Source organism: Geotrypetes seraphini, chromosome 8, assembly GCF_902459505.1.
Source record: "Geotrypetes seraphini chromosome 8, aGeoSer1.1, whole genome shotgun sequence".
Taxonomy (NCBI): domain Eukaryota; kingdom Metazoa; phylum Chordata; class Amphibia; order Gymnophiona; family Dermophiidae; genus Geotrypetes; species Geotrypetes seraphini.
In genome coordinates, this window is record NC_047091.1 from 4,255,412 (window position 1) to 4,276,463 (window position 21,052).

The window sequence follows — 21,052 nt, forward strand, 5'->3', positions numbered from 1 at the left end:
TCTCTCCGACATCAGAATTTACGTCAGGGGGGAAGGCTTGTGGACCGGCGGCATGCATTCGCTGCACGCACCTGACTCTTCCTTGCCTGGAGTTGCGGCAGTGGCGGGGGATAATTGAATGGAGCTGGCAATGGGGGATGGCAGGGAGGAATCGGCGGTCAGCCCGCGTACCCACAACAGGCAGTCTGCGTACCGCAGGTTGAGAAACACTGCTCTACACCACCCCACGTCCAACTTCCTCCAGACTATTCCCCACCATCTCTTTCTCTCTCCTGTTTCCGGACCCATATGTTCTTCTCATTCTCCCACCCCAATCTGAAACTTCTCTGTACCCTCGTCCTCCATTCTATTTAAAACCTCAAGCAGCCTTCATAGACTTCAGCGGATCCAGAATGCCGCGGCCAAGCTCATCTTCGCAAAAAGTAAATTCGACCATGTCTCACCGCTCCTGTCCAAGCTCCACTGGCTTCCGATTATCGCCAGGGTCCACTTTAAATGCGCCTGTCTAACTTTCAAAACCCTCCATGGCATCCTCCCTCCTTTCATCCCACTCTCCTGGAACTCCTTAAATCTTAATACCACCAGACCCACTCACAAACTTAAATTTTCCTTTCCTTCATTAAAAGGCATTTCCCGCGCAGGAAAACTAGGGACCTCCCTCCCCTTCAGACTCACTGAGTTCTGGAACAACCTTACCTCCCCCCTCCGGACCCTGAGCTCTCTCCAACTCTTCCGCTAACATCTGAAAACCTGGCTGTTTTCAAAAATGTAATACCCCATCTTTGACATCGTAAGCCCCCTAATCACCCTTTCTCTATACCCTTAACCTTCATGGAGTTCCTTTCTCTCTCAACTCCTGTAAACCGTGCCGAGCTCAACGATTGTGGAGATGATGCGGTATATAAACCTAAGGTTTAGTTTAGTTTAGGTCCTCTCCCTTGTATCTGCTCCGTTCCGACGTCGCCCTCACCTTCGGTGGTCTTACTGACCAAAAACATTTATGTTGTAGGGAACCAATGGCCACGGTAGTGATTCTGAAGTGTTGTCTGTGGTCTGCCTAGGTGGAAACAGGAAGTTGCGTCATTGTGGACAGTCCACAGCTGAATGAAAGTAAAGGGAGGCTGGAGGCAACGCTTCAGAATCACTATAGTGGCTGGCAGTATCTGCATCAAAAATGTTTTTTGTCAGGAAGAAGACTGAAGGAGAGGGCAACATTGCAATGGGGTGGACACAAGGGGGCCCCATGGTGCCCATGGCAGTTGCCCTGTTTGCGCCCCTCCCCCAATGTGGGCCTTGGGTAAGGGGATGGGGAGGGAGATGGACAGAATAGGAAGAGTGAGGCTGCAAAAATATTGGGAGTGCTCGGGTACCCTATGCGCAGAGTATCCTGAGCCCAAATTATGTCCTGTGCCTAGTACCCTCTCCCTGCCCACTGTGCTGTAGCTGAGCATGGGAAACATGGATGGAGAGCAAGTTTTGAGCCCCCTCTGCCCTGTTCAGCCTCACCACTCATGCAGCCCTGGGATTAGGACCAGTGGGAGGCAGGGGCAGGGCATGGTGGGACTGGGAGTGGGGTGTCAGTGGTGCCATGTGAAGGGCTACCAGACGTCCGGATTTACCTCTTTTTAGAGGACATGTCCAGGTGTCCGGATACCTTTACAAAACCTGGCACTTTCTTCAGGTTTTGAAAAGCTTCTATCTCGGGAGGGCATCTGAATATCGAGCCAACCATTTTCTGGACAAAAGTAGATGAAACAATCAAAGACTGCGACCCTAAAGACTTCATCTCTCACTGGAAAAATATATTAACCAACATCCTTGATGCTCTAGCCCCACTTCAAACCAAAACCAGAACCAGCAGGAAATCAGACCAATGGTTTGACAATGAACTACTCCAACTCAAAAGACAGTGTAGAAGACTTGAAAGAAAATGGAGAAAAACAAACCTAGATCAAACAAAAATCACTTGGAAAAAAATCAACAAACAATACAAACTTCTACTAAAAGACAAGAGGAAAACTCATTACACAAATCTTATAGGTACAGAAGCCCAAGACTCCAAAATACTATTCCAAATCTTAAAAGATCTCACAGATAGCAAACCCTACACTACCACTAATAATACCCCTCCCCCTTCAGCCACCCTCCTAGTAGAGCACTTCAAGAACAAAATCACAAATGCCAGAGCCACCCTCAATTGTACTCCTTCCCACCTTAACGTAATCACAACTCACCCCACAGACAAAGAATCAACCGCAGCAGACAGAACATGGTTTCATTTCCCCATTATACAATGGTCCGAACTCAACAAACTCTACAAAAAATACAGCCACGCCTCATGTGACCTCAACCACTGCCCTTCATATCTCCTTACTACCTCCAGTGTAAAATTCCGTACTCTACTTTTACAATGAATCCAAGCCACACTCAAAGACGGCATTTTCCCCTCGACCCTCAGCAAAATCATCATCACCCCAATCCAAAAAGACCCAAAAGGACCACCAGACCAACCATCCAACTTCAGACCTATTGCCTCAATACCACTATACGTCAAACTCACAGAAGGCCTAGTTGCCAAACTCCTCACCAACTATCTGGATGACCATAACCTACTACACCCCATGCAATCTGGTTTCAGAACCAACTTCAGCACAGACACTCTTCTAGGCTCCCTCATGGACACAATCAGACAACAACTAAGCACAGGAAAAAAAATACTTCTCATACAACTGGACCTGACTGCAGCATTCGATCTAGTAGACCATAATATCCTTCTGCAAATATTGGATGCAATAGGTATCTCAGACAAAGTATACTCTTGGTTTGAAGGCTTCCTAAAATCCAGAACCGACAGTGTAAAATCAAACAAAGAAAAATCAGAACCTTGGTCAAACCCCTGCGGAGTACCACAGGGATCCCCACTATCCCCAACCCTCTTCAACCTATACACTGCCTCTCTCGGAACACATCTAGACAATCTAGGCATAACCACCTACAGTTACGCGGATGATATTACCATTCTCATACCTTATGATCAGCCAAAGTCCCACATGACAAAAATACTTTATCGAACATTAGAAACGATTACGACCTGGATGAAAGATCACAAACTTAAACTCAACCTTGACAAAACCAAATTCATTCTCTTCGAAAATGACAAAATCCAAACCACAGCCAACCTAGAACTCAACTCAATCAACTACCCCATCCAAACCACCATAAAACTACTAGGAATAACTATAGACAGATGCTGTACCATGCAACCACAAATAAACAATACAATACAGAAATCCTTCGCTATCATGAGAAATCTGAGACAAATCCGGAAATTCTTTGACAGAACACAATTCCAGCTTATAGTACAATCCCTAATCCTAGGTCTGCTGGACTATTGCAACATCCTCTTCCTCCCATGCCCAGCCTCTATGACCAAACAACTACAAACAATCTAAAATACAGCTTTAAGACTCATCTACTCACTGAGAAAACATGACCATATCACAGAAGCCTACATCAACTCACATTGGCTACCAATCCAAGAAAGAATACAATTCAAATTCTACTGCATGTTATTTAAAACCCTTAATGGAGAAAGCCCGTCCTACCTGAACAACCGCCTCATCCCTGCATCCACAACCAAACACAGAAAAACGCATCCCCTATTCATACCCCCCCTGATCAAAGAAGTAAAACGATCAAAACTACACGACGGCCTCCTGGCCACTCAAGCAGCAAGACTGGACAACCAGATCTCCAACCTTCTGATGTCCACCCCAGACTACAAGACATTCAGAAAAGATCTGAAAACTATACTTTTCAAGAAATTCCTGAAACGGCCCTAACCTCACGTACTCTCAACAACGCTAAAATTGATAAAGGATCTACCCTTTACTATCATAACAAGGGCAATTATGCTTCCACTGAAACCCCAGTTCATAAATCTTCTGTTAAGCCTCCTTGTTCTTAACTACCAAAGAAATATCAAAAGATCTACTCTTTAGCACTCTAGCAAATCTATTGTTCTCCCAATGTAACCCTGTTTATAAATCTTTAGTAAGCCGCCTTGAACCGCAAGGTAATGGCGGAATAGAAATCCCTAATGTAATGTAATATGTGTGGATGAAACACGGCGATGTCACACGTTGCATCCACACATACGCAGATGCCCTCCTGACATGGTCCTGAGGATGAAAACAGGGTTGGGTTGTGGGGTGGAACTGGGCAGGGCTATGGGTCCTGATTTTACACACACAAACAGGGTAGGATTAATTAATTGAGGGCCCCTAGACATTCATCACCTTCCCTCTGTTCCCCTCATAGTCTGGCATCTCTGCTTTCCTCCCCTCCTGTGCTTTTTAGCATCTCTCTTCTCATTTCCTTCACTCGGATGTGATATCTCTGTGTCCTTCCTCATTCTTTGGCATCTCTCTCCTCTCTCTTCCCTTTCCTTTTCTTCTCTGGTCTTTCTTCTCTATTTTCTGCCTCTGTCTAAATTAAATTATTTCTTACTATTCAGCCCTCAGTTTCCCTCTTTTCATTGTGTCTACTCACAGCTTGCCACCCCTTTCCTTCACCCCTCCACTATCTCACTAACTCTATCTTCTTCCTCCCCCCTATCCAGCATGTGGGAAAGCAGTAGCAGAGGTGAGGGCTGGGCACAAGTTCTCCCCTCTTCCATCATTTGCCCTGCTCCCTTCTGTCTCCCTTCTCCCCACTTCATCTGTCCTGCCCCTTTCTTCCCACATACATCATCTGCCCTGCTCCCTTCGGTCTCCCTTCTCCCCACATCCACCATCTGCCTTGCTCTGCCTTGCCCTCTTCTCTCTCTCCCTCAATCCCAGGCCCATCTCACCACTCACCTTTCACTCCTATTTTTTTAAATTTTAGAATGGTAACGTGCTCCCCACCCCCGATCAGCAATGTGGGCCCCTCCCCCATCGACGGAAAGTAATACAAATGCGCAACGTGGGAGAAAGGCAAGGGGAGCTGTAATTTTGCAAGCGGTGCTGCTTGCCCAAAGCTTCCCTCTGACGCGCCCAGGCGGAAACAGGAAGCTATGTCAGAGGGAAGCTTTGGGCAAGCAGCACTGCTTGCAAAATTACAGTTCCCCTTGCCTTTCTTACCCACGTTGCTTGTTTGTATTACTTTCTGTTGGTGGGGGGTCCGCATTGCCGATCGGGGGGGGGGGGGGTGGCTTCCTTTATCGGGGCCCCCTGACCATTTTGGGCCTTAGGCACGTGCCTACTGGATCTATTGGTTAATCTGGCCCTGCGCATAAAATCTGGTAACCCTAGCCCTGTGTCCTTTTTTTGTCTTCACAAATATGGTAATTTTAAATTCCAACTCCAACCCACCTTCTAAGTATCATTCCCTCTAATTCCTCCACCTGACCACAGTTGTATTTTTGATGCACCTTCTTGCCCAGTTTGTTTGACTAGATTGTAAGCTCTTTTGAGCAGGGTCTGTCTCTCCTGTGTATTGATGAACAACGCTAGATGTGCTAGAGGTGTGTTCTAAAATCTCCCTCTCAAAAACTGGGCCCCCTGGGCAGCTCTAGAATTGTAGGTCATGCTGTACTTGGTGTATATTCCCAATCCTTTTGTAATGATGTGAATAATTAAAGTTAAAGAAAATAAGTTGCTCTATATTCTTTCTAACTGTAGCCCTTTTGCAGTTCTTTGACTTAACTTTAGCTTTTTCCGGGCTCCTGCCCGTCTCAAAAATGGCAGCTACAGCTTCCGGGAGGCTGACTCTCCCAGATTGCGGCTACAACAGAGGCCCCAGAACGCCTAGTGTAAGGAAGGCCTTGTTATATTATAAGAAAACGGCTGTAAATAAAACAACACATCGTGAGATAATGGTGTCGGTGCGGTGAAAAACCCTTTCCCATTTTAAAAATGGCTTCAGCTTTCCTAAGCTTATAGAATCCGGGCACTTACAGCTACGCCGGATATTGCTGTGATTCTCCATCCGGCTTCGTAGCGGAAGAACTGTCACGAGAGGAGGCGGCAACGGCGGAGGTAGTACTAGTGTCGGATGACGGAAGATGGCTGCGCAGGGTAGTGAAGGGTCCGGCAGGGAGATAACAGCTGCGGTGGACGGGGCTTCAGGTTCCAGACAGGTAAGATGGGCTTTTTTCCAGTTGCTGGGGAGACGGGCAAATATCCGGGGGATGCCATCGCTCCGATCTCTCTTAAATAGGGTTTCCCTGTAAAGCATTCTGGGATGTGTAGTTTTATTTGGCCCTGGGCTGTTGAGAAATATTCTTTTAACCTTGAGGTGTCGAAAAATGATATGAAGCTAACTCTTTTGGCATAGACTGGATGGAGGAAAGTGCAACAAGGGAATTATCATAAGTTTAAAAAGGTTTGGGGGCCATTGATTATTTATTCTAATGATCAGATATCTTAAACACCTTAGTATTGGATAAGATATGGGGGGGGGGGGGATTATGAATGATAATAATTGTTAATTATTAATATATGGGTGGATGGGGTGGGATTCTTTTATATTTATATATTTGGAGGAATATAAATAAGATTGTCAAGGGATTAGTTAAAAATATTTCTGATTGATTATTATACACTTGTTGTAATATTTGAAAATGAATAAAGATTTATTTAAAAAAAATTTTTTTTGGTCCAGCTTATAGAATTCATAGGGTATTTTCTTGATGACCAATCATAATCTTCGCTAATGCCCAGTTGAACACTATTTTCTGCATAGGGAGACTTCACAAAAGCTGAACACCAACTGTTGAATGCACATGTTAAGCCTGCTATATATATGCAAAATTCAATCCCGCAGTATTTATCCGCTCCAATGGTGCTTCCTTTTGGTGCTATTTCAAAGATGACGTCCGATGGGACACTCGTTTCGCAGTACCACCTGTTGCGTTAGGGAAGAATAAAGGCTCATATTCACTAAGCAAACCAATCGTGTACCGATCAGTTTGGAGCCCTTTGCGACCAAATTTCCCTACCAACCCCATTCACTAAAGCCTGTAGGGATCCCATCCAGACCCTCCCATGCAAATTAGCCAAGCGATTGATTCACTAACAATTGCTTGGCTATTTCAAATCGAGTTTTACTATTGTCAAACCCAACTGCTACAGATCTGTGAGTAACTGAGTTACCGACAGGTCTGCAGGATTTTTGACAGGCCTGCCTGTCATTTTTATTCATTTATTTCCTTCCATGGCACAGATATTTTGCAGGCAGGCCTGTCAAAAAAAATGTGCCCCCCCCAGAAGAAAAAAGCAGGAGGGATGCCAACTCCCTCTTGCCATTGGCGATAAAAATAAAACAAACAAACCCATGCTCCCTCCCCATCCCACACGAATATGGCAGGAGGGATGCCAATTCTCCCTCCTGCTAGCTCCTGCACGGCCTTTCCCTGTAGCGGAGTTTGGAGCTTGCTGGTACAGGGGGGCTTCCCCCACTGAGCGGTTTGGGCCGGGACCATGTTTGACATCTCCATATCTGCTTGAGACATGAGCCAATGGCCCTCCGGGAAGGACAACTTATGTGCTGACAAGCCTTGACAACCTGCTAATTCTTTGGTTTACTGTGGTGGGGGGAGGAGGGGTTCTTAGTTGATTTCAGGTTTCTGGGGTGGTATTGGGGCTGAGTAGCTGGTATGGTTTTGGGAGGGTGCCAGGGATGGGAGAGGGAGGGGGAGAGGGAGTCAGGTGGGGTATGCATGGGGGAGTAAGCATGGCGGCTTGAGAGTACAGGACTCTGTTGTGATGGGAGAAATGGTCTGCTGTGGGCCATTGTTTGATTGTCCCCTGGGGTTTCTAGAATGCACACCTACTTGGTTATCTGGAGGGGGGACCTGGCTGGGGAGTCTTCTTCCTCTCTCATATGGGGTTGCTGCATTCTTTACCTTATACTTATGGGCGAATAGAATATGGTTAAATTAAAAATTTCCACACTTAATGTGGATGGGATCCATTCCCCAATTAAAAGAAAGAAGGTTTTGACCTGGTTTCACAAAGAACATGTTGATCTTCCTACAAGAAACGCATCTCACGACAGTTGAACATGAGAAATTGGGAAAAGATTGGGTTGGAGAGGTGTATTTTTCCTGAAGAGTAGGCGTCCTGACGTCGGGTCTCAGAGTAACGTCTAGCCCGTGGATTTCCGCCGAAGCACTCCATTCTGCCGACACTCCCAACGGGCGATTCCCCGAACAAGCTTGCTCAATTTGAAGGCATCTGAAGATGTCTTCAACTGTAGGAACTATGGGCACCGAGCGCTGGGAGGCACCACCAACGCTTCTGCCCCTTCTTTTCGGCATTCCTCAAAGGTAAGAGAAAGACACTCTCAGGCGTCCTGTCAGCATTCAGATAGCAAGATACCAAAAAAAGAGGCAGTAAAGATCAATCGGTCCTCAAAGAGACTGTTCGCTGACCAGGCAATTGTGAACACACAAATGGTGGAACTCCGGAGAGTAATTAATATAATTTAGTGAAGGAGTGCCCTCAGTGTGATAAAGCAGCGAAGGGAGCAATACTCCTATGCTCACATCATGAGACAAAGACATCCAGTCCCTGCCCCCACACCATCATGGGGTACTTCCAAGGTGTGTGATATAAATCAATAAAAGTGCAAAAAATAAAGCACAGAGCAACAAGCACAAGTGAGGTCAATCAACAGTCTCTTAGAGAACCTCCCCCAGAAAACTCCCACAAGAATCAGAATGCTGACTTAGCTGGAGATAGGTGGTGAAACGGTCTCCCGAAAGCAAGAAGATCCGCAGGAAAACAAGGTCAACCAGGCATGGTTTCGGGAACAAAAACTCCCTTCTTCAGGAACCAGAATAACTAGACTCTGAAGACCATCGATCCGGCTGGGGGAGGGAGGAGAAGCAGATGGTCGGGGGCCAATGCAGAAGCAGAACTGGGGTGGGACAGGGTATGTCCTGGGGAACCTTACATGGCGTGAGAGAGCAAGAGTGAGTCCCAGCTCTAAGGTTATAATGCAGTGCTTAGATTTTGAGCCCACTAGGGACAGAGAAAATAATAATAATAATAATTAATTTTCTTATATACCGCCCAACCAGAAGTTCCGGGTGGTTCACAACAAGAGAGCTGAGGCATATCAGTGAAGATGTAGGATACAGTAGAATTCAGTAGAATACAATGCTATACAATACAGTACAACATAAGAACTGCCATCTCCGGATCAGACCTTCGGTCCAGCAAGTCCGGTGATCCGCATATGCGGAGGCCCAGCCAGATGTACACCTGGCGTGATTTTATTCAAGAAAGCTCAACAACTATAACATTAAAAAATAATCTGCCAATAAAATCAAAACTGAGTTTTCAAGAAAAAACTGGACAGAACTTCAGTTCTCATGGAAAAAATGTTTGGAGAATGGAATACAGTGAAACTGTCTGTTATCTACATGTAATATGTACAGTGCTGTGTATGTCTAGTAGCGCTGTATACGGTAAATGATTATTCTGTACAATAGGTGTTCAATCTTAACCTGTAAACCTGGTCTTGCAAGTGTTTCAGTCAATCTTTTCAGCACCTCCCACATGGCAGTGGGTATAGTGCTGCCTTCAGCTGGACTGCAGCTTCACAGGGCAAGCCTTTGGGTGGACCTGTGTGTCAGCCTGCTATGTGCCACCTCAGAGATCGGGGTCCATTCCCCTGGGAGCCAGCTTGCCTTCTGATATTTTCAGAGGCTTAAGCGTATCAGGGTGCTGGCTGCATATTTCCCACCCCCGTTGTGCAATGAGGTGTCAAGGGGGTGGAAGTCTCAGTTAGGGTCCATTCAACTGGCAGCCCAAAGATTGAACTGTTTGGAGAACTTCTGAGGCAGAAATTCCTTTCCCTTCACTTCAGCTGCAGAGAAAAAAGCTGACAGGCAGGCACTACATTCAGCTGTGAGTACAGCCCCATTATTTCCTATGGGAAGATCGAGGAGGGTCTAAAGAAGTCATTTCTGAGGATAAAATTCAGGTCCCCCCACCTCAAAAACCCTTGTTTTCGCATTTTCAATTTTTTTATTTTAGCTTCCATGGGCCGTTTTTGGCGCAATTTTTCTGTCAGTGGCCATCTTGGATTTTAAACGGTCTTTTTTTCTCCTAAGTCTTTTTTATGCCTCAAAACCTCTTGATTTTGTTGAAAATTGATAGGAATGGACTTCTCCGCATCTGATCTGATGAATTCTTGTGTCAGTTGTGCCAGATTGCCAGCGGAGGAGCAGCACATGTGAGTAGGAGGTGGGAGCTTCAGGCATTGTCCCCTCCAGGTCATCTAGGACTGGTGAATCGATGTTGGTTTGGTACATAAATGTGGCAGTAGCACAAAACGCAGGCGCATGGAGTCTGAGGACCCCTCGAAAGTCTCTTCAAGGAATCCATCAGGGGTTGGTTTTGGCTCCTGTGTACAGGTTCTCTCTGAAATTTGTCCAGCTTATGTTGAGAGCCTACTTTACAGACCCGGATTGCACTTCACAGCTGGTAGCTGTGTCACAGAGTTAAAAAAAAAAAAAGTGTCTTCTCCAACAGAGGTCACTGATCTGGTCGCCAGTACCAATGTTCATGCGGACCCAGGTTGTTTGAGATGGCACACCAATACAGTGCCTCTTTTATCTCAAGACTTCTTTCACCCTGGATGACACATTCGATTTTTGGCTCCATCAAGCAAGATGCCTCAGGGAGCCCTGATCTGAGTCATGACCACTCCCCCCCCCTTACGCCAGCTGTTTTAAGTCAGTGTCAGTCCACCATTTTATTGTAGATGCCATAAAAGAGCTGAAGTTGGGAAGATCAACCTTCCATTTTTCCGTGCATAGTCATGACCTACTCCAATATTCAAATCTCCTTTTTTTCCAGTGCATCCAGACCTCACTGCTCTGGTCACAGAGTAGTGGGAGACTCCTAAAAACTAAGCTTTATCCTATGGCACCAGATTTTCAGCAGATGTTTGAACAGTCAAAGGTGGACTCTGCAGTGGCTCAGGTCACCAAATACACAGTCCTCCCTAGTAAGGGAGGAGCGATGCCAAAGAGCATGCTGCTTCACACCATGGATTGGGCGATTCTCATGACCGATGCCAGTCTTTTCGGCTGGGAAGCCCATTGCAGAGACTGCTTCATCCAGGGCCAGTGGACTCCCCTTCAAAAGGGGTGGTCCTTAATTCGTCTGGAACTTTGAGCCATAAGGCTCCTCTTTCTGAAAGCTCTGGGAGAGACCCTGGAAGGAAAATCGGTAAGGGTCTTTTCCGACACCACCACAATGGCATATGTGATCCGGCAGGGGGGCACCAGAAGTGTAATTTAAAGAAGGAAAGAGCAGAGATTCATTCAATACAAAGAAAAAGTCTACTAGGACCTAGGACCAAATATACAGCAATTCAAACAAGTGGAGAAAAAAGACCTCAGTTAAAGCCAGTAATGGCTAGAAAACCACTAATCAAGCAGGTACTTACAAACATACAAGCATACAGAGTGATCCCATAACAGTCATAGGTCACAAAAAAACTTCACTTGTATCACGTTGTAACAGAGTAATGGTCCAATCCTCACCATGCATCAGGAACTGTAGTCTCACCCTTAATACAAAGTCTGTCAAACCTCGGTTTATGAGTAACGTGGTTGGCGAGTGTTTTGCAAGACGAGCAAAACATTCTCGCAAATCGAGCGTTGACTCAATATGAGAGGCATCGCTTCCCCTGCGAACCGGCATCACCCTCCCGCCTGCCCAAACCCTTACTGCGATCGGGCATAGGCACGCAGCACCAACCCACAGGACGTGCCGGTGCCCAAAGAACTTGCCGCTGATTCTGCTGGCTCCCGTTCTCTCCGGAATTCTAAATAATCTACTATATGCATGTCCTAATGAGCTTCAAATCGGAGAGTTGGATGATGCTGATTTAACTCAGACACAAAACACCTCAGGTTTTCTCCCTTTCCAATCCATGCCATAGAAACGTCATCTATGTAAGGCCACCAGCAAAGAGCATACTGGAAAAAAACAGATGAATAAACCCATTTCTTCTCCAACCAAGCCATAAAGAGGTTTGCAATCACAGGGGCAAATAATGCCCACACTGCTGCTACTCTAATCTGCATATGGAATCTGTCTTCAAATAAAAAATAGTTACTCGACATAGCCAGAGATGTCAACACAACAAAAAAGTCAGGAGGTAACAAAAAGGGACGAGGACTAGACATTAAAACATCTTTCACAATCCTTAAGGATTCATCCTGAGGAATATTGGTATATAACGATTCCACATCGAAAGTCACCAGATATATCATCTTTTTCTCCATAATCGCCAAGATGTCTAATAATTGCAAAAAATGTGTCATATCCTTTAGATAGAATTCAGTTTTAATCACAAAGGGCTGAAGATGTTGATCCACATAGTTACAAACCCTGTCTAGTAGGCAATCACAAGCAGAGACAATTGAACACCCAGGAGATTGAGACAAATTCTTATGAATTTTAGATATGGTATAGAATACAGGGATCTTAAACTTATTATAATTAAGAAACTGAAATTCAGCGCTAGTTAAAAATCCCATTGGAAATCAAAGGCACTGGATTATCAAAAATTCCATCCAACGGGCCCTCTTCTAACCACATATATGTTGAAGAATCTGATATCTGTCACAAGATCTCACTTCTATAGGCTTCCAAATCTTGTAACATGATTGCACTTCCTTTATCCATGTGTCTAATAACAATAAGATCAAATTTAAGATGTTTCAAAGCTGTTTGTTCTTTCTAGTTAAGTTAGAGGTACTCCAGGAGTCCTTTCAAATTCCTCAATATCAGGTAAAACCAGACACTTAAACACTGTTTAAAGTCACATCTAGTGGCCCTGGGGGAATCCATCTGGAAGGCTCTCTTATAACAGAATGATTTAGAGTCTCCTGTAAATCCATATTATCGAAAAACAATTTAATTTGTAGCTTGCGAATACATTGCTCTAATTCCATACAGACTTGAAATGGATCATGGCAATAAGACGGCACAGATAGACAAAACTTGTTGTTCACAGTCAGTGAGTGCCCGAGAGGAAAGAATTAGACCAATTTATTTGCTAGTTACAAATTAAATAGTTTTTTTAATAATATGGATTCACAGGGGACTGTAGATCGTTCTGTTGTAATCTTTAGGATATTTTGTGTCCTGCGTTTACTCGGATGGGTAGGGAACAGAGGAAAGTTGCTCTGTTTGTGATCTGATTTTAGGTATTACTGAGTTTAAAACTCCTAAGAGATAATGGTTACTACGGATGGACAGACTAGATAGGCCATTTGGCCTTTATCTGCCATCATGTTTCTATGATTGTATTAGACCATTAAGAGCTTTCACAACTTGCACTTGGGTGAATGTAGTCTATGCTCTGATCTGTCCATGTGAGTTAATGCACATAGGACAGACATCTGGTCAGCTGAAAACTCGACTGATAGAGCACAGGCACCATGTGTCTAGTAAAAAGATCATTGAACTGCTGGTGGAACACTAGTAACTGGACATGTGTTCTCTGATTTCAAATGTTTTGTAATAGAACAATTGTATGCTGATCTCCATAGAGGGGATATTAGAGTACGATTACATCGACAGGAACAAAGATTAATATTTACATTACAAACTATTCACCTTGGACCATCTGTTTGTGCTGACCATTGTTAAGCCAGCGTCCAAGACTTCTATTGCTAAATGGATTCACATGGCCATTTCTTCCACGTACATCGCCTGTGGAAAGCAGTCGCCAGTTTCTCTTAAAGTGTCGCCACTTCGTGGGTTGAGTCCCGAGCAGTTCATCCAGGTGAGATTTGCAGGATGTCTACTTGATCTTCTCTTCATACCTTTCCAAGATTTTACAGAGTGGATGCGGCGACTCGATCGGATGCTGCCTTTGGTGCCTCAGTGGTGCAGGCAGGCTCTTGTGTCCCACCCTAGATGTTGTCATTACTGTTACATCACCTATCGTACAGAATCTGGAGTGGATGTAACAGAATGGAAGATTATCTTTCTGCTAATTCACAACGGATTTTGTATAGCCCACCCTTTGACTTTCTCTGTCACTTGGATATTTCTCTTTCAGGCCTGAGTATCTTCCTGCCAACAGAAAGACCATGCGGGAGATCATCCAGTATTTTTTTAAGTGCATTCTTTACCCTCTGGCTCTTTTCATGTCCATGCTAGTTGCACACAGCAGGTTGGTTTTTATTGCTGTTATGTTCATGCTTCTTACTAATTAATTGTTATCTTATATGTTGCAGAACAAAATGTGTTATGTTGGCGGGAAGTTCCCCATATCCCCTTCTTCTGTGTTTGCTTTATTTCAGTGATGTTCGATTGCTTTGTAACTAAACTTAAGGGGACACTATACTCCATTGCCATTAGCTGAGAGATTGAATTAAACTTCTTCAAGACCCGGTTTGCAGGTTCAGATTGAACACCTATCATACAGAATTTGTCATGGATTAACAGAAAGAAGATTGCCAAAGGTAAGAACCTAATCTTCCAGTAGTAGAAGTAGCAGTAATAGTTACTTTAAGTCTGACGCTATTGTGGCAGTGCAAGGTCCCAATGTCAAAGAAGAGTGATGGAAGTGGAAGGAGAGGCAAGAGGCCCTAAATCTGAGAGGACAGTCATGCTACCTTCTGTCCGAGTGCTCTCTCATTCTGTCCTGGGGCACAGAGTGTTTTCTTTCAAATTGGTGATGAAGGTCTATTGTGAACCTAGGCCAGTTTGAGTATTCTTGCTTATTTACTTTGAGATTCAGGACTCAGTTGGCCTTTACTTCAGTTGCACTTAGTCAACATTCTCCAACATAGGTCTAAATATTTCTTTTTCTGCAGCAGGTGAGCAGTAATGGAACAGCAGTGGGTGAGCAAGCAACAGAAACACAGCAGCAGAACCAACAACAGCCACCTCCCAATGCCTGGCAGGTTATTAAAGGAATATTGTTCAGGCAGGTCATAAGTGTCTTGTTATGTGTTGTGTTTGTTTAGGAGTGTAGTATGCTGCGTAGACTACCTGGAAGAGTGCTTGGGAAAGTATATATCTGGATATGTACATATCATTTTTTAATTTCTAAACTGATGGACTGTTGTAAAGAAATTGTATATAAATAAGTCAAATATGTCTCCCTGTCATATGGAAACAAATCACCAAAACTTCAGGTTTGGTGGGGAATAGGGGAAAATGATACATCAAGTTTGAAAATGGGCAAAGTTGGAACCAGAGCAATACCATATATACTCGAATATAGGATGAGATTTTTGGGCCCAAAAAATGGCCCACAAATGGAGGTCTCGTCCTATATTTGGGTCATCAACCCAACCCCCTCCAGGACGAAATAGTAGGCTGACTAACTTTTTTTTAACCACACCGCCCCCCCGGCACGCCCTTACCTGCCATTTTTAATCTCTGGTGGTCCAGTGGTTTACAGGCAGGAGCAATCTTTCCGGCAAAAGGGAACGGGGACAGAGAGGCTCAGCACGGTTCAGGGTGTGGAAAGATTGCTCCTGCCCTGTACACCGTTGGACCACCAAAGATTAAAAATGGCAGGTAAACGCGCGCTGGGGGGGGGTGTTTAAAAAAAAGTTAGTCGGCTGGGAGACAGGAGGCATCTCTCCTGTCCCGGCCTACCACTAGAGGTAGGAAGGTGAGGCAGGATACAAAGCCTGGCACGGAGTGAGGGGGGGCTGGGTATAGAGCCTGGCAGGGAGTGAGGGGGGTTTGGTATAGAGCCTGCCAAGAGTGAGGGGTGCTAGGTCCAGAGCCTGGTAGGGCAGGGAAGGAAGAAGACTGGGTGCGGAGCCTGGCAGTGAGTGAGGGGATCTGGGTACAGAGCCTGGTAAGAAAGGGAAGATGGCTGGGTGCAGAGCCTGGCAGGGGAGGGTGTGAGGGAGGAGACACTGGGTGCAGATACTGGCAGGGCATGGCACTTGAATATTAAGCCCCCATCTTATATTCGAGTCAACCATTTTTCCTCCTTTTTGGGGGGAAAATGGGGGTCTCAACTTATATTCGAGAATATACGGTAGTCCGTCTATGACAGAGGCAATTCATGCACCTGCAGCATAGAAACAGACACCTATGCAAATATACAGACATACATGGCACACACACACAGACAGGTGCATGTGTGCAAGCACAAATCTACAGAGGGGTTGGAAATAATTTCATGAACCATGTTCCACGTGCCTTCTCCACTTCCTGTGATTTGTATAGTGCATTCTCTGAGGACAAGCAGGTATTATATTCTCACATGTGGGTGATATCATCCATGGAACCCGATATGGATATTGCTAAGTTCACTGTTACTTTAAATCTTTAGTCAGTGCCCATACAGCAGTGAGTGTTCTTGTACAATCTCACTTTATTCTGGGACTAGTGGGTTTTATGCATCTCTGACTGCCAGGCACTGTAGAAAGCTTCAGATAATTGAAGCCATAACTCCTCCCTTTCCTTGCATATCCTGAAGCATGCCCAGTAGATTCCAGTCTTGTTTCTACATGCCAAGCCTGTAGGAGCTTATTTCTTCTGCTCGTGTTTTCCCTGGATAGTTTCAGTAATATTTTCGGTATTTCCCTCACGGGTCTGCTCTTGTGCTGTGGAGGTTCCCTGCGGGGACATCCTTGCGGTGAGAGATCACAGATGGTTGGAGAACGTCTGTTTCTGGGGGGTTCCCTGCGAGGCAGTAAGCCCCCTGGAAAGCCAGCAGGACAGATTGGAGCTCCGGGATCGGGAGTTAGCTCACACCAGGTTTGTTCGCTAGTGGGTGTAGCACAGGCTGAACGGTTCCGTGGAGGCGTGACTAGGATTGGAGCCTGACTGTGTGCCTCTGCCAGATGGTTGCGCGATGTATCCGAGGGTGGCAGAGGTCACCGGCAATGGCGGTTGGACCGGTGGGGCAGTCAGAAGACTTGAAATCCAGCTTTATAGCTTCCTGAGGCATTAGATCTCCCTATATGCTGATCCAGCATTACCTGTATTCTCTCCCATTCAGCACAATAGAACCAGTGAGTAACAGTGTGACAGCCTCTTTTAGCAATTTGGGGGATCATAAAAAGGGGGTTTTGGGAGGTTTCCCTGCATGCCCTATCCCCCTCCTCACCTCTAAAATCCTAAAATTGCCATTTTCTGGGGATTCCTGTTCATTTCCCAGGCAGTTTTATTGCAAAATCAGCACCTGGCAGCCATCTTGGATTTTCCCAATTTGAATAAATCTATATTTTTTATAGTTAGGAGCTTTGTTTTTGCTTCAAACTTCATAGATGGCCTTCCCAAGTTGAGATGAGTTGATTTTGTGCTTTGTTTTTTGACGGATGGCTTTCGGTTGCACAGCTGCGTTTCGCATATGCTGCAGCCCACGAGGGGGGCTAAATTTGCATGAAAGCAGTGCCTTTCACCTAAGGGATCGACCTCCTTGTGCCTTCTGCCCCAATTTCCACAAAAATCGCATTTTGTGACTCTCGGGTGAGTACTGGCAGTGTTGTGGCGTAACACAAGTGCATTTTAAACATAGAAACATAGAAAAATGACGGCAGAAAAGGGCCAAAGCCCATCAAGTCTGCCCACTCTAGTGACCCTTTTCCTTGATTTTGCTCATCACCCCCTGCCTTTACATCATTAGAGATCCCACTGAATATCCCATTTATTTTTGAAATCTGCCACGCTGTTGGCTCAATCACCTGCCGTGGGAGTTCATTCCAATGATCGACCACCCTCTCGGTGAAGAAATACTTTCTGGAGTCACCATGAAATTTCCCTCCCCTGATTTTCAGCGGATGCCCTCTGGTGGACGAAGGTCCCATAAGACGGAAGATATCCTCTTCCACCTCGATACGGCCCGTGATATATTTAAATGTCTCAATCATGTCCCATCTCTCTCTTCGTTCTTCAAGTGAGTACAGCTGCAATTTATTCAGCTTTACTTCATATGGAAGATCCTTGAGTCCCGAGACCATCCTGGTGACCATCCGCTGAACTGACTCAATTCTCAGCACATCTTTACGGTAATGTGGTCTCCAGAATTGAACACAATATTCCAAATGAGGTCTCACCAAGGACTCTAAGTCTGAGGTGCACAGGGCGGCTTTTGCCACTGGAGTCATTTTTTCTCCAGGAATTGCCCAGTTTCTCTCAGGCATACCTGTGATATTTCCACCGACGTCTAGGCCACCCTTGGGGACATCGCCACCTCTCAGCCTGAGTCTTTTGCTTGGTTCCCAGCAGAAACTCTGGAGCATAAAAAGGCGATGCCCGCGATGAGGTTAGGCGCTCTCACTATAACACTGCTTTCGCAGGGAGGTTCAGCGGCGGCAGCGGTGGAATGTTTGGTGCAGGTCTTGAGACCTGGCTGATGATCTCATAGCACACAGGTTTCTAAAATCTGTTCATCTGGAGGACCTCATCCAAGAAGCTCTGCAGAAATGGACACTGCAGCAGGCTCAGCCGGTTCACAAGGAATGTTCTCTCATGAGTGACTAAGAGGCCGCTAACTGACTCCTTTCCTTGATAACCCCGATGCTGTTTATATCCTGTCAGAGATTTTGGGTAACCCAGAGGGTCCCCTATTTTGCACTCGGGCCATGGTAAAGATTTGTCCCATGGCTGGCGGTTTTACCAAGTGCTTTGCTTCTCCAACGGTGGATTCAACTGTGGCTCAGGTCACCAAGCATACTTCTCTTCCTCCCGATGGAGCAGTGGTCCTGAAGGATGTTCAAGACAGCTGTATGGATTTCATCCTTGCACGCCTTTTTTGAGTCGTGGGCAATTCCACCTGAGGAAATTTGTAGGGCAGTTACATAGTCCACCCTCCATACTTTTATGGAGTGTACAATTTGGACGTGGCAGTACAAATGGACACCACCTTTGGGTCCTCGGTGATTGCAACAGGCTTATCTGCCCTACCCTAGACTCGGGACTGCTTTAATACATTCCATTTGTTAAGACTACTGTATCCCTTTGCACTGGAAGGAAAGATAGATTCTTCCCTCTATAATCTTCTTTCCAGTAGAAGGGTACAACAATATTGATGGCCTGCCCTGTCAGATTATAACATAGCCTGGTTTCGGACATATATAGTTGTCTCCAGATGCTTGTCTCTGAACTACCAAATCAGTATGAAGTTCCTTACTGTTCTTCGGGTCTTCCTTGAAGAAGAATTGGCCTTTAGAACTGTCACAACCTCTAGAAGAAGAGCTGCATAAATGTTATTGCTGACTGCATTCCAGTAGGTGGCTTTCTTAGTTCTACCCTGTTTAAGCTATATGTCTTGTTTAATTCAATGTTTTTTTTGCAGAGCAGACTTGAATTGTTGGGGAGTTCCCTATGCCCTCCTTGTTATTTCTCCTTATTAGGGGTTATCCATTGCTTTTGTATGAACTGAAGAGCTGAGGACTACCCAGTGACTTAAGGAGGAGGAGTTGAAAAATGTAGATGCCTTCTGAAATCCTTTTGAGTTTGGGGAAAGAACCCATTTGTAAAGACTACTGTACCCTTCTATTGGAAAGAATATTATCGAGGTAAAAACAATCTTTTCTTCTTCTTGCAGGATCTTCATCATTTGGGCCATTAGCAGTTGGTTTCGGCGTGGGTCAGCACCTCAGGACCAAACTAATCTCAATGGCAACCCAAGGGCTCCAAGTCGTAACCTCTTCCCGAAAGACACCCTCATGGTACTTTTTTAATGTCACTTATCAGGTCTCCAAAGCCTTCTCTTTTCCCTCTAATCAGATGACATCATTCTGGTTATATTATAAAACTGATTGTATACTTAAATATTTGTGTTGTTTATATGATGCCAACAGCATTTCTGCTACATCCTTTACGGATTCCATACACTAAGCATTTAATCCCAACCCGCAGTCCAGCTTATTCCTAGCTTTCCCTAGAGCAACAGGAGCTTCCTCCATTGGTTCTTCCGCCATGTCATCCATATCTCCCTGTTCCACTTCAAGCACAGATCTCCACATCATAGAAACATAGAAGATGACGGCAGAAAAGGGCTACAGCCCATCAAGTCTGTCCACTCTGCTTACCCAGCCCCTGTCTATGCCCTAATGACCCAATTTCCTTATCTTGACCCTCGTAGGGATCCCACATGGGTATCCCATTTATTCTTAAAGTCTGGCACGCTGTCTGCCTCGATCACCTGAACTGGAAGCTTGTTCCAATGATCAACCACTCTCTCTGTGAAGAAATTTACCGTATTTTTCGCTCCATAAGACACACCTGGCCATAAGACGCACCCTAGATTTAGAGGAGGAAAACAAGAATAAAAACATTCTGAACTAAATTCTCCCTACCAGGCTCTGCACCCAACCTCACACTTCTTGCCAGGCTCTCCACCCTGTGCCCCCTCTGGTGGTCTAGTGGTAGGCTGGGACAGGGTGGGCAGGGACAGGACAGGAAGACAGGCCTAGTGGACTAGTGGCAGGCAGGCAGGCAGGGCCCCCTACCCGAGGCAAGTAAGTAGGCAGGCAGGGCCCCCCACCCCATACCCTCCCCTCAAACTCCCCTATTACCTTATTTATCTCCTCCGGCAGTCCTGTCCTTCCCTCCGGCTCACTCCCTCTGGCACAGTGGCACAAAAGGCAGACGTGAGCTTTTCATGCGCCTGCCTTCTCCCGCACTACTGCGTGAATGTCTGCCGTCAGTTCTCACGGAATGTCCTCCTTCTCCCCATTTCTCTCTCTCTCTCTTTACCCCACCTAGCATCTTCCCCCATCTCTCTTCCACCCTCTCCCTGACACCCAGTTTTGGGTAGCCAGATATCCAAGTGGTTGGGCATAAGAATCCCACCCCACAGGCAAAAAAGTCTCTTCCTCTCCCACCTGGGTGATCTGGTCTCTCAACTCCTCTGTTGCCACCATGACCCGTGTACCTTTTAGGATTCATATCTTCATTGGCAGCAACCAGGCTATATGGCCAGTGTGACCAATACAGTGCTCACACTGGCCCTATAGCCTTTGTTTCTGACATAATCTATGCAGAAACAGGAAGTTGCGTATAAGGAAATCTGTGGAGCTGGTTCGAACAGTGTATCAGTCATGCTGTTT

The 21,052-nt window shown here is 45.6% G+C and overlaps 1 protein-coding gene across 2 annotated transcripts in view; it reads left to right on the top strand.

Moving 5' to 3' along the window:
• Positions 1–5,963: 5,963 nt before the first annotated feature.
• The window catches only part of CLPTM1 (CLPTM1 regulator of GABA type A receptor forward trafficking), a 67,635-nt gene continuing 52,546 nt past the window's right edge, over positions 5,964–21,052 (top strand). Inside the window, exons 1-3 of one of the 2 annotated variants that reach the window (XM_033956729.1) lie at positions 5,964–6,121; positions 14,840–14,952; positions 19,546–19,669. In XM_033956729.1, coding sequence (XP_033812620.1) covers positions 6,047–6,121; positions 14,840–14,952; positions 19,546–19,669 — 312 coding nt within the window. In that variant the 5' untranslated portion in view covers positions 5,964–6,046. The remainder of the gene's footprint in view (positions 6,122–14,839; positions 14,953–19,545; positions 19,670–21,052) is intronic. The other variant, XM_033956730.1, reaches the window with a different exon arrangement.